The 15,270-nt window shown below is 36.2% G+C and overlaps 1 protein-coding gene across 1 annotated transcript; it reads right to left on the bottom strand.

The window, feature by feature from the left end:
- Window positions 1-327: 327 nt before the first annotated feature.
- On the bottom strand, window positions 328-14,755 carry znf507 (zinc finger protein 507). Its single transcript, XM_087261713.1, has 7 exons — window positions 14,586-14,755; window positions 10,036-12,188; window positions 7,556-7,673; window positions 4,252-4,363; window positions 3,462-3,566; window positions 3,240-3,374; window positions 328-1,327 (listed from the first exon to the last, which is right to left on the bottom strand). Exons 2-7 carry the CDS (start codon window positions 12,184-12,186, stop codon window positions 970-972), a joined length of 2,979 nt encoding a protein of 992 aa, XP_087117839.1. The 5' UTR covers window positions 12,187-12,188; window positions 14,586-14,755; the 3' UTR covers window positions 328-969.
- Between the last annotated feature and the right edge of the window lie 515 nt (window positions 14,756-15,270).

Here is a 15,270-nt window from a genome sequence, read left to right as displayed (position 1 = left end):
CAGGTATCATGAAACATTCAGCTGGTATTGTGACAATCCTATTTTAAAACCATGATTCAATTATCATCACTTCTCTACCATTACAGTAGATGAAAAAATAATACAATAATGCAAAATATAATAACCTACTGATTAAAAAAATAATAATAAAATATCTTCAAGTTTTGGCATTTTTAATTTGTGTTTTGACTTGGATTTTGAAATAATAATATTATTATTATTATTAATAATAATAATAATCTATATATACATAGATCCTTTTGCATTTAGTTTCTGCTGTATGCTTCCAAAAGTCAATTTTAAATAGGGCCAACTCTGCACATCTGCTGTGTTTTAATGAGAAAATCTTTTAATCCACTGTATATACTGTTTATATAAAATGTTAAGATACATTCCCAAAGATTATTTCTCTCTTACTCATTCCTGAGCAACATACCAATAGCACCACAAGAAGATATCTTAATTTTGAACCAAACTTTCTAATTTGTGTGAACATAACGGAGGGGAACATGCATATAAAATAAATTACTTTGATAAATATTACTAACACACAGAAGGCAAGAAACCCGCCTCTCTATACTCAGAAAGGGCATTGGCAAGTGCTGCCTTTAAGGTCAACGCACGTAAGAAACATAGACATAAATAATAATACAGTGAACAAGAGAAGCTGCCTCGCTTTCATAACGGGTGGACTCTAACACGTATGTTCTGAACAGATGAGGTAAACAATGCCTTTGAAAATAACTGTTTGCATAATTTACTATAAATGTTAATCCTTCCTTTGCTGAACTGCTAAAACGACATTTCATTTGATGCACATTTGGCTGCGATTCATTGAAATTGTCAATAACGTGAACGGAAACTAACTGCGATATCAAAACTAAGATAGAAAGATAAAACTATAAGTGTTGAAACTGTGCATGTTGCTTTTCCAAGCAGAAATGTTGAGAACAGTTTGTGTGAACTTTGTCACTGGCTTTTGCTGGTTTCTGTGGCCTGATTTTCTTTGCTCAGGATGATGCTGATCAGATCTCCCTCGTGCTGTTTCATGTGCTCCATCAGCTGCTCTTTACTGGTCGACTCGAAGCCACAGATACAGCAGCAAAAGAGCAGCACACAGTACTCCATACCTGCTCGCGTTTGGCCAGAGCTGCTCCGCCATGCCACAGTCCCGCCACTCTGATCCCTGGTGGACGACCCACTCACTGGGTTGCCCTCTGCTCCGGTTGAACCTGAAGACCCTTCAGGGCACACTTTGTCTTTTCTGCTTAAGACAATGTAAGGACGCTCGACTGCTGGCTCAGGTGTCGACTTTACAGATGGAGATCTAACACACAAACACATACACATACACATACATACACAGTCAGTTCCTATATGATTTATAATGTGTCTTTGATAGAATATAGCTTGAACTGTGTTTTTAAGTTGTGACTTATTTGATCCCTTCATTTATTAAAGAAGTATTATTTATTTATTTTGTTCTTCCTATTTGGAGTGTGTGTGTTAATGTGTTATGGTTTTTTAATGTATCCATCAAACCGACCAACTGACCAACTAAGATAATAAAATGAAATAAATAACTAAGAAAAAAAGACATTTCAAAGGCATCTTTGACTTAAACTTCCAAAGAAAAACTCATGACAATTCAGTGATCAAACTAATAATGCAAGAAAGCATTAAAGGGATAACTCACCCCAAAAAATGAAACTCTTCAAATTTTTTCAAAATGTAGGTCATTTTTTTCTGTAGTAAATCATCAGTAGAAAAGTTTTAAAAAATTCTCATCCTTGTATGTTACCTTTTGTCTGAGCACACGCTCGTGCATGCTTCATCAAGAAACTGAAAGCTCAGAACGAACAGTTTGCCCAGGCTGTGGATTAAAGCTAACAATATTGGTCTTTATTTTTAATCTCAAAACAGATTATCATGGACTTGCTTCATATGAATCACCAATAACATGGATTTGGCCAAAAAAAATTTTATGTTTTATCGAAGTAAAAAGTCTCCTTAATAAGCTGAGGGTGAGAAAAATAACTAAATTTTCATTTTTGACTGAACTATCTCTTTAAATCACAGACAATAAAACTGACAGTAATTAAATGATAAGGGGCCGATAAAGTTTTCGGGTTAGCGGTAAGGTAAATATGATTTGATTGATTAAAATATGCACTGATCACCCAAGGTAAATTCAGTAAGCTTATACATAATCACAAATTTAATCAACCATGTGGTATAATGGACCCTTATTCAGTCCCACATAGGACTGAAGTCTTTACCGTCAAACAAATGCATTTAATATACTAAACTGCAAAGTTATACTACTTCAATATAACTGCATTTATGCAACAATACTGTTCAAATAAATGTAACCTATCCCAACTGTCTTAATGACATAACAGATCCTGATAGTTCAAAGGTTTTTTGGTACCTGTCTGGCTTTATTTCAGAACAAAATGTACAATCTTGCATGTACATTAAAAAAATTCAAGTAATGAATCAAATTTAATAATTAAATTTTCTTTCTTTCTTTCAGATCAACAAACAAAAAATGTATTGTGTGTTACATTTCAGGCACTTTAATATTTTAAACAAATTGACACTAAGCTTGAACCCCTAACGATATAATGATAATAATAATGATAATAATAATAGTAATAACAACAACAACAACAACAACAATAATAATAATAATAATAATAATAACAATAATAATAATAGCAATAATAATAATAATAATAATAATAATAACAATAATGATAATAATAATAATAGTAATAATAATAATAATAATAATAATAATAATAATAGAAATAATAATAATAATAGTAATAACAATAATAATAATTGTAATAATAATAATAGTAATAATAACAACAATAACAACAACAACAACAATAGTAATAATAATAATCATAATTATAATAATAATAGTAAGTTATAATAATATTAAAAATAGTAGAAATAACAATAATAACAATAATAAGCTTATCAATATTTGAACAAATGTAATAATTATAACTTAAAAACCATTTTAACTTCAAATAAACATTAAGAGATTAAATAATGTTGAAGCATTTTGTTTTGCAAAATTAAGTTTAAAGGGCAGTTCTGATGTGATTAGGAAAAAACCCATAAGATATTAGCTTTAACACCTAACCGAAAATCAAAAACCATAAAGCAAATAAACAACAACAAATCCCATTAATAGTGTATATACATTTAAAGGGCATTCTCACCGGCTGCTCTGGGAAATGGCCTCGTTGATGGCCTTGTTGACTTGCTCATAGTTATAATTCTGATCTCCAGCATGTTTCCACATGTGGGATTTGAGAGAGGGTGGGTGGCTGCACACGTAACCGCACAGCGAGCACCTGTAACACAGACAGAGGATTATATGAGCCTTGTCCGTGAGGAGTACAATTCTGCACACCGGCTCCTCCACGCCGTCTGCTCCTCACCTGTACTGCTCCAGCAGCTGCATGGCCTGGTGTTCCTGCGGATGTCTCTTCATGTGGCTCTTCAGGCTATTCATATTAGTAGTGGCAAAATCACAGCTGCAGCACCTACAGGGGTCGTGTGGTGCAGAATAAACAATTAGAGCGGCGCAAGGCCACAGTTTATGAAAAAAAAAGACCTTCTGGAGCACCTGCCAAGTGGGGTCAGGCATTGTGTTTGCTTTCACAGTAATTTGTGCTTTTTGTGTGCGCGGCTGTGTGTTTGGAGTACTACATTTGAAGAGCATTGAAAGGCCGTTTGTAAAAAGGCGGAACTCAAAGCGCTGCTTGCGGCAAACACAACACATCCTGGCCCTTGAATGGATCCTGCGGCTGTGTTAAAAGGAGCTTCTCTCTCAGAAGCTCTGTTTGAAATTATCACGGTGAGCAGAACAGAAGCAAGACGTGTCAGCACACACAAAGAGACCGTAATGGGACCTTGAGGTATTTATGTGAGCTTGTATGTGAGCAGGTTTGTGTATGTGCGTTTAAAGAGAACAAACTCATGTGTATTTATAGTTTAAGGCCTTTGCACAGTAAGTGTGAGCTGGAAAGACTTATCCTTTGTACCACTGCACCCTTGTGGTGATTAATGGTAATGCTTTTCTTTTAGATAAATGTATTTAAGCTTAAGATGCTTTATGTTCTGTGTTTTTAAAACTAAAGACAACAGTAAATAAATAAATTATCATTAAATTAATAAATTAATTCTCTGCTAAACACTCTACTAATTCATTAATAAATAAATTCCAACCTGTATGGTTTATCAGAGTTGTGGATTCGCCGATGGTTGCGCACACCAACATATGTGGAGCTGGTGTAGTCACACACGTCACATTTGAACACACTCTGCTCGCCAATTGGATCTGTGCAAGATAGAAAATACATATAAATTAGAATAAATAACGTAAAATTGTTACTATATCAATTAATTCATTTATATGTATAAGCTCTAAGGTGTTAAATAACCATGTTGATGAATAATTGTTGATGGGTAACAATAAAAATCACAAAATATTTTTGTTCCAGTTAACATAAACTGAAAGAAGATTTACTCTACTAATTTTGTATATAAACAAAGATAAGGTGTCCATTTTTTGAATCTGAATCAAATTATGTGATTTTTTTCATGCTTAGTAAGCATATTAACTCAACTAAAACTGTGCACTTGAATGCTTCAAATAACATTATGATAAAAAAAAAAACATCTTAAAATAGGTCTTTTTATTGTCTTAATAAATCTTAATCTAAATACATAAACATATTAATAAACCATTTTTTATATTATTTACCCCCCAAAAATTTGTGAAATCAAGAATTTTGAATGACACTAACAAAGTGTAAAGACTATTGATTCAGATTTTAGGGCAATGAGGTGAATTTTTTTATAGATACATTAGTTTAATATTTCAAATGATTTTTGTTTTAAATATGTTTGACACACACAAACACACACACACACACACACACATATATATATATTAGGGATGCTTATTTCGGTTAATTTTGCTAACCGACAACTGCCGCTCATTAATCGGTTATTAACGGTTAACTGGTCAGATTACTATAAATTTTATATTAAACAAATTGACGTGTCTATTTTGTGTCTGACACATTAAATATTGCATTTTAAAATACTGATTTAATTTTATATGCTAGCATATTAATAATAGAACATAACAATAGAGCATTTTCACGCATCTGCAGTGTTTAGCACAGAAGAGCAGAATAATCTAAATAAAATGAATAGGACTGCCCTAAATTATTTTCACTTAAATAATTAATTTATTTTACAAAACGAAAATACTGACTGATTCTTTTTAATAACCGGCATAGGCTGCTTTTTTTCTTCCGTCAAATAAAAATAGCAGACTTCCTCAAATTGCTTGCTCCACGGAAAATATGCATTTATTTAATGCCCCGCTGTTATTATTATAATCACAAAACCTTTTACATTATTAATAGAAATCATTATTTTAAAGATTATGTCTTGCTATGGTTTCCTCTCTCTCCCTCAAGGTTCAAGTGCGCGCTGCGTGATGAAAAGACAACAACGCGCGCATATGTTGACTTTTTGTAAACAGTTTTGTTGTTTAAATATGACACGGGTTATACGTTATCGTCCCGCAAATTAAGTATGTCTTGCAGTTGAAGAAGGGGCCGAAAACAAGGCGCATCTCACTGCCTTTATGTTGACAAGGAAAAAAAAAGAGAAGAAGCGCGGTCCTCTTATGAAACGACTGAATCAGCTGCGTATCGATTGTGCAAAAGTGTTGCTGTCTGTGTTGTTACAATTGTAATATTTAATAATATTGTGATATTCAGGATTTGTACATTCATCCAGCTCTGGATAACTTAAAACAGCGATTAGACCTTCAGAGCGGCGTTAATGCGTCCTGAAGTAAAGCGAAACGGCTATAAACTCCAGCAAGATAGATTGATTATATGCAGATATACCTTTATCTATAAATAAAGTATAACTATAGAAACTGTGTTCATCTTAACTGAAAGCTTCATTGTGTTTGCTGGCCTCACGCATCGCGCACCTGTCAGTCAGTCAGCACGTAACCCCAAAGTGTTAAACAGCGCACACCACTATACGGTTAAAGAAAAGTTTGCGCTGTTATAATTCACTTACCTTTTAATACGTTTTGGTGCGATTATAATCCCCTATTAAAAACAACAACAATAACTGAATGTTTTGAAAGGGTAATGTAGCCGTGAAGGGATGCATTTTAGTCCCCGCCATGGAAGAATGAATGTAGCTGAAACCATGCTCTTCAAAAGTTCTCTGTAGTTGTCTTGACAACACAAACTGCTGCTCTGAGATGAGCCGCGTGCAAAAGATGCCCCTCTTAACGCAAAGGCGCATTCAATCGGCCCCTTATGCAGCCAAACTAAAAATATATAAAATAATAATTTTAATCGTTTAACTGATAGCATTAATCGGTTACAAACGCACCCTTTCGGTTAACGGTTAATTGATTATTTTGAGCATCCCTAATATATATATATATATATATATATATATATATATATATATATATATATATATATATATATATATATATATATATATATAAATATATGTGTGTGTGTGTATATATATACACATACACACACACACACACACACACACACACAAACAACTTTTTTGGCAAATGTATTTATGCCATGTTTAGAATGTATGTGCATGTAGATTTCTAGGGATGAATTACAGAATTCTCTAAACATTAGACTTTCTTAACCTTGCCTTTCCACAAAAAAAAAAAGCTTAAAGCAACACTCGACTCATTTTGGAAATAGGCTAATTTTACAACTCCCTAGTTAAACTGTTGAGTTTTACTATGTTTGAATCCATTCCACCAATCTCTGGGTCTGGTGAGAGCACTTTTAGCTAAGCTTAAATCATTAAATTGGATTAGACCATTAGAATCTCACTCGAAAATCTTGAAATTATATTCTTGATGTTACGCAGTGCCTGAAAAAAGTCCCCAGCTAGGTAATGAGGTAACATTGTAATATCATTGCGCATACGACAGCAAAGTTCTGTGACTATTACGCAAGAATAAAAGCATAGTTCCTAGCCACATCAGTCTAGAAAATAGCAACTTTTCATTTCAACAGAAAAGTCAAGTTTTAAATTGGAAAAATATCTAAACACTTTTTTTGAGCAATATCCTAATAGTTTAGTTCTTATTTAATGATCTATGCTAAGCTAAAAGGGCTCCTGCCAGACCTCGGAATCTACTGAATGGATTTGAAAAAGCTAAAACTAAACTGTTTAATTCAAGAGTAATTATAATATGTGCCCATTTCTCAAATAAAAATAAAGAGGAGGGTTCCTTTAAGATTAAATATTCAAATCTCAAAAGCCAATCAACAAAAAATGCATACACGTGTTAAACTCGTATGTTTAAAAGCATGACTGGAAGATTAATTATCACATCTGTTTTAATCTGACCATAAGGACAACGCATGTGTGGTTCTTAACATTTGGTCTTAATAGTGAATTGCTTATTTTATTATGTGGAGCTGAAAATTCATTCCATTATCACCTTCATCTGTCATCTTGGCTGATTCCTCCATGATTGCTGTGCTTTCTTCAGCGTGGGTCAGTGAACTGCTGATGTCGTCTATCCCATGTCCATCTCTCTCGTGGTTCCTCAGCTGACTCTGAATGAGGTATTAATAAAACCATCATCAGTGCTTCATAAGGAGGAAGTTTATTAATAAAGTGGCAGTGGAAGAGAGAGCAGAGGCACTCCAATATTAGAAACTCCAGTAAGCCAATATACAGTACATGGAGCAGAATTAATACCTGCTACCAACACTGAATGATTCAGAACAGCTTAAATATGTATTGCCTAAGAAAATGAAAAGATACATGATGATTATGTAGTCTATTTTAAGACATCAATTCAAAATAGACACTAATTAACACAGTAAATAGATACTTGAAAACTGTTTTTAGAAAATATGCATCTAATCAGTCCCTAGTCACTAAAAATTTATTTTATCTTTTACGTATAAGAATATTTACCAAAAAAATGACTAAAATATAGAGCAGTTGAGAATACTTTTTAAATTGTTAATTTATTCAAAATTGCGTTGTCATCATTTACTAATCATCATGTCACTTTAAACTTGTAATTACCTTGTTTGTTGTGTAATATCGGTGGGATAATGTAAGATACCACTTAAAAATTCTCAGTTTCTCTGGGGATTTACTGGACTTAGCTGGTGTAGTTTTCAATTTAGAAAGCTGAAGGTCTGCTTCATTTCAAATAAATTTTTTTTTTTTTTTTTGAGAATGGCAATTGTTCAAATAAAAAGATGCTTTTGTTTGGCATTTAAAAAGTTAAAGCACTGGTACTGTGTTGAAAAATATGCAAATAATATTGCTAAAATGATTTTGTCTTAAGCTATAAATAAAAAAAATTGGAAGTAATGTCATCAACAGTCAAGATAAAAAATAAATAAATTGCAGAACAAATAAAGTCATTCATATGTACAACAACACGAAAGTACATGTCAATATTTGTTTTTAGGTGAAGTAAATGCACTAATGACTGACAGAATATAAACAAGTAGTGTTCTTGTTTTATTAAAGCGAGAGTTTGTCTGTCAATGCTGTCAGTGGTCTGGAAATACTCATTATGTGCTTGTTTCAAACCTTTGTGAGTTTTTTTTATTCTGTTGAATACAACGGAAGATATTTAGAAAAATGTTGGAAGCCTGTAACAAATGATTTCCTTAAGATTTGTGAAAGTCGATGATTACAGGTTTTGGTCAGCTTTTCTCCAAAGTATCTTCTTTTCTGTGCGTTTCCCAAACAATGACATAACTCGTGGCTGAACTATCATGGTACAATGCATTGTTTGGGGGAAAAAAACAATGTAGTGACGAGTTTTTCCCAAAACCGTAGCTACTTTGTCGCAGATTGATTGAACCATGTTAGTTAAAATGTAAAACGTCCATAATGATGCTCTAAATGGTGTTGAGTAATAACTTCTTTAGAGAAAAACGGCATACTTTTTTTGTGCAATTTATGTTGTTTTACATGCACATGCATTAAAAAAATAAATCCAATATTAATTTGATAAAAACATGCACCCATTTTCCATATTAATTGAAATGTATGCAAACAGCACAAAGAGCCTGTGTTTACTTTACAAATATTATAGAGAATTTGCCATATTTTATTCTAAAACATAAAACCACTGAGCTAACACTCTAATCTCATATATAAATCATATAAATCATTAGGCTAATGGTTGTAATTTACAGTAGGGTATTTATTAAAAAAAGAAAACCTGCTTAATAATAATAATTATTATTAAATTATTATTATTAAGTAGGACATCCCTTATTAATTTTTAAGTCTACTTTTACAATTTGACACATTCAAACCACAGCAGAAATGTTTTAACCAACAGGTCTATGTCATTTCCAGAACAGATAGATTTCTTAATAAATAACCTACTATAAATTAAAACCATTAAGGTATGCTATACATTTTTTTGTTTTCACAAGCTTTGGAGACGTAACGTAAATTCCACTTTTAAATAATAGCTCACCTATAGCTTTCGCCATGAGCCATAACTATGTTCAAAATGACATCAATGTTTTCAAGTGCAATCACTTTTTTTTTTAATTAATCCAAGTTTAAATGTTACAATGTTCTAAATAAATAGGGCATAGGGGGGATAACTGGAAATAGAACACAAGCAGTAACTACGTTTCTAACTCTAGCTCTAGAGGTGTAGTTGGAAACGTACAAGTTTTCCACGCAGCTTGCAAATGGTCGTTGGAACGATGAATTTGGGAAATGCCAAATCAACGAACTACGTTTGTAACGATGGAACTTGCAACCTTAGTTAGCTAATGATGGTTTTCAGAAACGCACTCATTTTCAATGGAAAAATAAATGTTTGGAACCACTTTAGGATGAGTAAATAATGAGTAAATTTAAATTTTTGGGTGAACAATCACTTTAATGCTTATTTCCACCAATTAGGTTTATTTCTCTCCTCACCTTGTAATGGAACCTCTCTGTGCACTGTTTGCAGCTATACAAGCGGGGCTTGAAGTGGTGGATCATGTGACGTTCCAGGTCCTTGCTGTCACAGGCTATATGCTCACAGATGGGGCACTGGTAGGGCTGTCTCTGTCTATGTACACGTAGGTGCTGCTTGATGTAGCCCTTATTTCCGCTGCTGTAGAGGCACAATCTACAGCGGTAGGGCCTCTCGCTCCCAGCGATGTATTCAACCAGACTGTCTGCAGTAGAAACATCACCAGACACAGCAACACCTCCAGGAACTCCACCAGCGTGTTGGCTCTGGGCATTGTCCTGCAATTCCTTTAGAATGTCCTCGTCTGAAGTGTTTTGGTCAGAACGCTCCTGCAGTCGCTCGATGACTGTTAAAAGAGACATGCTGATGCCTGCCTTGGAAGGTCCCTCGACTAGCACTTCTCGAGAATCTTTTGAACCCTGGAGGCCAAGGTTAATAAGAGCAGTTGATTCTCCACCATTGAGCTCTCCTGAGGATGATTTAGGGTTGGCAGTGTCAGTCTCCACCATTCTCTGACCTGTATCAGGACTTTGAGTACTCAGGTCATGTATACCTTTTGCAGTGGTCTTGCTAAGCTCCGGGGCCCTCATGGGCATGGCCACCAAGACCTCTGCTGCCAAAGAATGCAGCCGAAGAGACTCTGAGTAAGTCCTCCTGCGAACTGGTGGCACATTTTCATCTGAGGGAGATCCAGAAGATACTGTCTCCTCACCCTGTTGTCCATCCTCTTCATTCCAGGAGATCACAACATCCTCCTTTTGTTTATAGTACACAGGGTGGTGTTGGCTCTCTAACTCTTGCTCCTCAGAGGCAAGAAGAGTCTTGTCTCCTCCTACTTCTGGGCTGAGGAGCAGAGATTTGCTTGACACTGGTTCCTCAGCAGAGGGAAGTCGCTCCACGATGACGTTAACATGGCCGGCGCTGTTGCCGCTGCAGTTGATAATCTTCTGCGCTGAGGAAAGAAGGCTGTCAGAGCCTGCATGTTGGCTATCAGTCTCCAACTCCAGCTCCATTTGCGCCTCTGGTGTTACCTGGACCTCCATCAAGCGCTCCTCAGAGTCTTTAAGAGAAAAAAGGTGATTGATTACTGGGATTTTGGTCTCCACTGTTTTCAAAGCTTGTGTCTCCTCATGATACTTCATTTCTGGGGAAGCGCAAAGCTCTAGCTGCAGGCTTGAGGAGCTGTGCAGGGTCTGGGGTTTTCCTCCAACTGCTGCAAGTACAACAATGGTGTCCTCTTTACAGGGTGGAATTAAAGGAGGACTTGCGCTCTGTAAAGTCTCAGGACATTCGGTCTCATCTTCAAATATGGGGTACGAGCAGTCAACAAGGCCAGCATGTTTCCATGCGTGGGTCTTCAGATTACGCTGCTGTCTGCATTCATAGTTGCAGATGAGACAACAGTACCGACCCTGCTCAAAGCTGTACCACTTCTTCGGTGTGGACGTCTTCTCTGATTCCAAGCTGATTGCCCTCAAAACCGCTGTCTTCTGGTGCAAGCTTCTTGCCAATTCTGTTCCTTGCTCATCTAGGATGCATCTTGCATGGTCGCCCTCCTCCAGATGGAGTCTTACATGTGCTACCACTTCTTCTTGGTGGTTTGAAGTGAACTGGCATTCTGAACACATGAGGATGAGGTCGCTGTGCTGCTCGTCATGACAGAGCAGATGCTCTTTCAACTGCTCCAACGTAGGAGATATAAATCGACACATACTGCACTGGTAGCACGTAACAGTCCGGGCACCTGGACTTGAAGGCCCCTGTTTGATCAAGTGCCCAGTTGTGCTGCTGGATGCCAGGCGGTCATCCCTTTGCTCTCTGGGTTTCTTAGAAGGTGTGGTCCCTTTAGTGTCATCCCTGATGTCTGGAACAGTTACAGAAGCACAAGTAATTGGGGGTCTCTTTTTCCCAGAGATGGTGCATCGTCTGGGTCGCTTCTCCACAATTTTGCTAAGCTTCTCAATGACCTGAATAAGAGAGTCAGCGGCCTGCTTCTGCTGCTGGCGTTGCTGGTCCTCGACACCAAGAAGACATCTGTCGGGAATGAAGACTGTGTCCTGCTGGCCTCTAGAGTGAGGCACAAGAACAGCAACACCACTGCTGTCTTCCATTCCTAAAACGGCAACAACACAAGGTATAAGAACCAACACAACTGAGCAAGTATCTCTACTGCCAGCAAACATATAGTGCAGAACTATTTGGTTAGGGAATGCTTTGACAATCTTTTGAAGCTTAGTGTGTGTCAACTAGCAGAGGCATCTTTACATATTGACAAGAATAGCCATTACTTCACAAATCTATAAATATCACACACTAGTTACTGTCTCGTACATCAGCTGTTTCCTTTTTTTCCAATGACAGATTAAGTGGTTTCTAAAACAAAAGCAGAAATCACTTTGGTTTTTAAGAGATGGTTTTAAAGTGCTTGTGTTATGATTTTTTGAATATCATCTTTCATGCAGTGTGTAATGTAGATGTAAAAAAGTCTATTGAGGTTCAAAGATACAAGTGGCATGACAAAAACACATTGTGCCATCTAAAGTTACATCTATTTCAGTTTTATTTCCGTAACTTATCTACTGGATAGGCTAGGACAAAAGAAAACATGCTAGCCTTTGATATTCATTGGATTTTCATTGACACTCACAAATACTTTTCAGAGCATCTCACACTCTCAAATCATTTATTGTCAAAGCAAAACATGTATGAAAGTGCAAATTTTGCACTTTCACAAGTACTCTGTTATTATCAATGAAGCTGTGATATGCATATCTTACATCATATCTACACTTGTTAATAATGAAAGAATGTGTGGTTGTCACTGAATCCAACAAAAGTCTGGTGTTTTCAGCTGTGACTAATCTAAAAGCATCTGATTTCATGCACATGCATTTTTTTCCATTAACTTTGTTAAGTATAGTCTGTAAAATGCTGGACATTGCACAGTAAATGTGTCAATAATCACAAAATAATCAGACCATAATCCCCAGCCAGGGATCATTTTTGAATAATATCAAGATTCATTCATTTTCTTTTTGCCTTAGTCTCTTTATTAGTCAGTTCTTGCCACAGCAAAACCTATCCAGCATATGTTTTACACAGCGGGAACCCAACAACGGGAAACACCCATGCACACTTGCATTCACACACATACACTGTGGCCAATTTAGCTTACCCAATTCAACTACAGCACGTCTTTGGACTGTGGGGGAAGCCGGAGCACCCAGAGGAAACCCACGCCAACATGGGGAGAACATGCAAACTCCACACAGAAATGCAAATTGACCCAGCTGAGACTCGAACCAGCAACCTTATTGCTGTGAGGCGATCATGCTACCCACTGCGCCACCATGACACCTTCATTTATACGGAAATGTTGAATTTATGCACAGTATTTTAGGCAAGTTTATTCACTCTAGCCTAATTTTAAAAAAACTTGAAATTAATTAAATTAACGGCAATACCTTTTTTTTTTAGGTAATTTAGTTAGTCACTGTTCAATTTTTAAGTAATTACGCCCGAAACTTTTTCAATGTATTTTAATAAAAAATTGTTTCACTCACATGGGTTCAATGCAAGTCCCATATGTATATAAATGGGCACATATTGTTACACACACGGGACCCAAATACACTGACATTACATACATAATTTATGAATAACTTCTTACAAATCTAAGAATAGATTTTTCACTTTTATGTCCACTTGTAGAACATTTCCTCATTACACTTCTGCATTTTCCCCCTTACAGTTATAGGGAAGTTATAGAGAAATACACTGAATCAAAACAAAGACACGTGGAGTATGAACACATGGAATTATTAAACAGCTGACAATTATATCGTACTGGTAACAAACAAATCAGTTTAGTTTACCATATTTCGAAAGCACTGATTTTGGACATGTTTTCAGTTTGTTTATTTATGTATTGTGTGCTTTTTTTACAACCGGGTCATGTGTACAGTATGGATAACCTGCACATAGGTGGTACAGGTTTGGAACAACATGAGGGCAAGACAAAATTGCTGAATTATATTTATTTTAAGTGTCCTTTTAAAATCAATTGGGGCTCAGTTGTTTTTAATTTATATGTACAATGTTTAGATTGTTCGTAAGTTATTCGTTTGTAGCCTAAAAGTAACGATATGCAATAGTGAAGGGGTTGAACACAAACATGCTGTGTGTTTCTGTTCGACAGTAATTCAATTTATGACGAGTTGACTGATGTTTAAAAACACAGACCCACTGGCAGAAACTCAACACGTGCAAAAAATCTCATTCAATCTGTGTGATCTAGTTGAGATTAAGTTAGCAGTATGTGTGTGTGTTTGACAACATGGTGTCCGTGATAACCGTGGAGATGCAACGTGAGAAAGGGGCAGGACGTATCTGACAACAGCAGCACACACATGCACACTTTACTCCTCAACATGAGCTGTAAAAAGCAACTGCGCCGTTTAATAAACAGCCCAGAGTCATGCAAGTGTTCAAGCTCCCGAGCGCTACTTACTGATGCAGCAGTTGTGTCTGATCTTTGGCCTCGCTGCTCGTGATGCGCTGCTTTTATTCCTGGGGTGAAAAAAGTGCTTCACTCTGGACTCAAAATGGCGAGAATGGAGCGTCGATCACGTGACTGGCTGCAGGTCATGTGACCATGGAAAGCGACATCAGCCACAGAACACCAGCCTACGCTTGAAGATGACGTTAAGATATTTCTTTTGCATTGTACTTATTACATCATCGATATAAGAAGATGTAAAGAAGTTCTTATTACCTCATTTTTGAGTTATTATTTTAAATTATATATAGCCAGGTGTAAAAATTTTATTCTTATTTGAACTCTACGACCCAGCATATAACGACATATGTGGGCCCCTTATATGGGTTATATCCGGGATATACGTGGCCATGGACTGAACATAGTCGGCAGGCACTTTTTTCCAGGGGTTTCAGTACAGCGTAACCGCTACTGCGTCATCGGGTGGGCGTGGCCTATCTGTGAATTTGCATAGGTCACGGATCATGCGCAGATTGTGAAAACAGCCGTTTGATTCAGATACCTGTACGTATTGCAGGGGTTTCGTGTCAAATGCCTTTTATATGCAGTACTAAATAGCTGTCCTGATCGCAGGTGTTTCATGTGAAGTCAGTGAATGTTATATTAAACAAATTAACTTAAGATACCTCTCAGATTA

The sequence above is a fragment of the Danio rerio genome, chromosome 7, assembly GCF_052040795.2.
Source record: "Danio rerio strain M-AB ecotype USA chromosome 7, GRCz13ab, whole genome shotgun sequence".
NCBI classification, from domain to species: Eukaryota; Metazoa; Chordata; class Actinopteri; order Cypriniformes; family Danionidae; genus Danio; species Danio rerio.
Note: the sequence above shows the minus strand (reverse complement) of the source record. Positions and strands in the feature narration are given on the sequence as shown.

Coding starts and splice junctions, on each gene's coding strand:
- znf507 (XM_087261713.1), bottom strand. CDS start 12,186: ATGGAAGACAGCAGTGGTGTTGCTGTTCTTGTGCCTCACTCTAGAGGC. Junction 4,364..7,555: donor AGCCAAGATGACAGATGAAG/GTGATAATGGAA, acceptor TATCTTGCACAG/ATCCAATTGGCGAGCAGAGT. Junction 3,375..3,461: donor CAGCTGCTGGAGCAGTACAG/GTGAGGAGCAGA, acceptor TCTGTGTTACAG/GTGCTCGCTGTGCGGTTACG.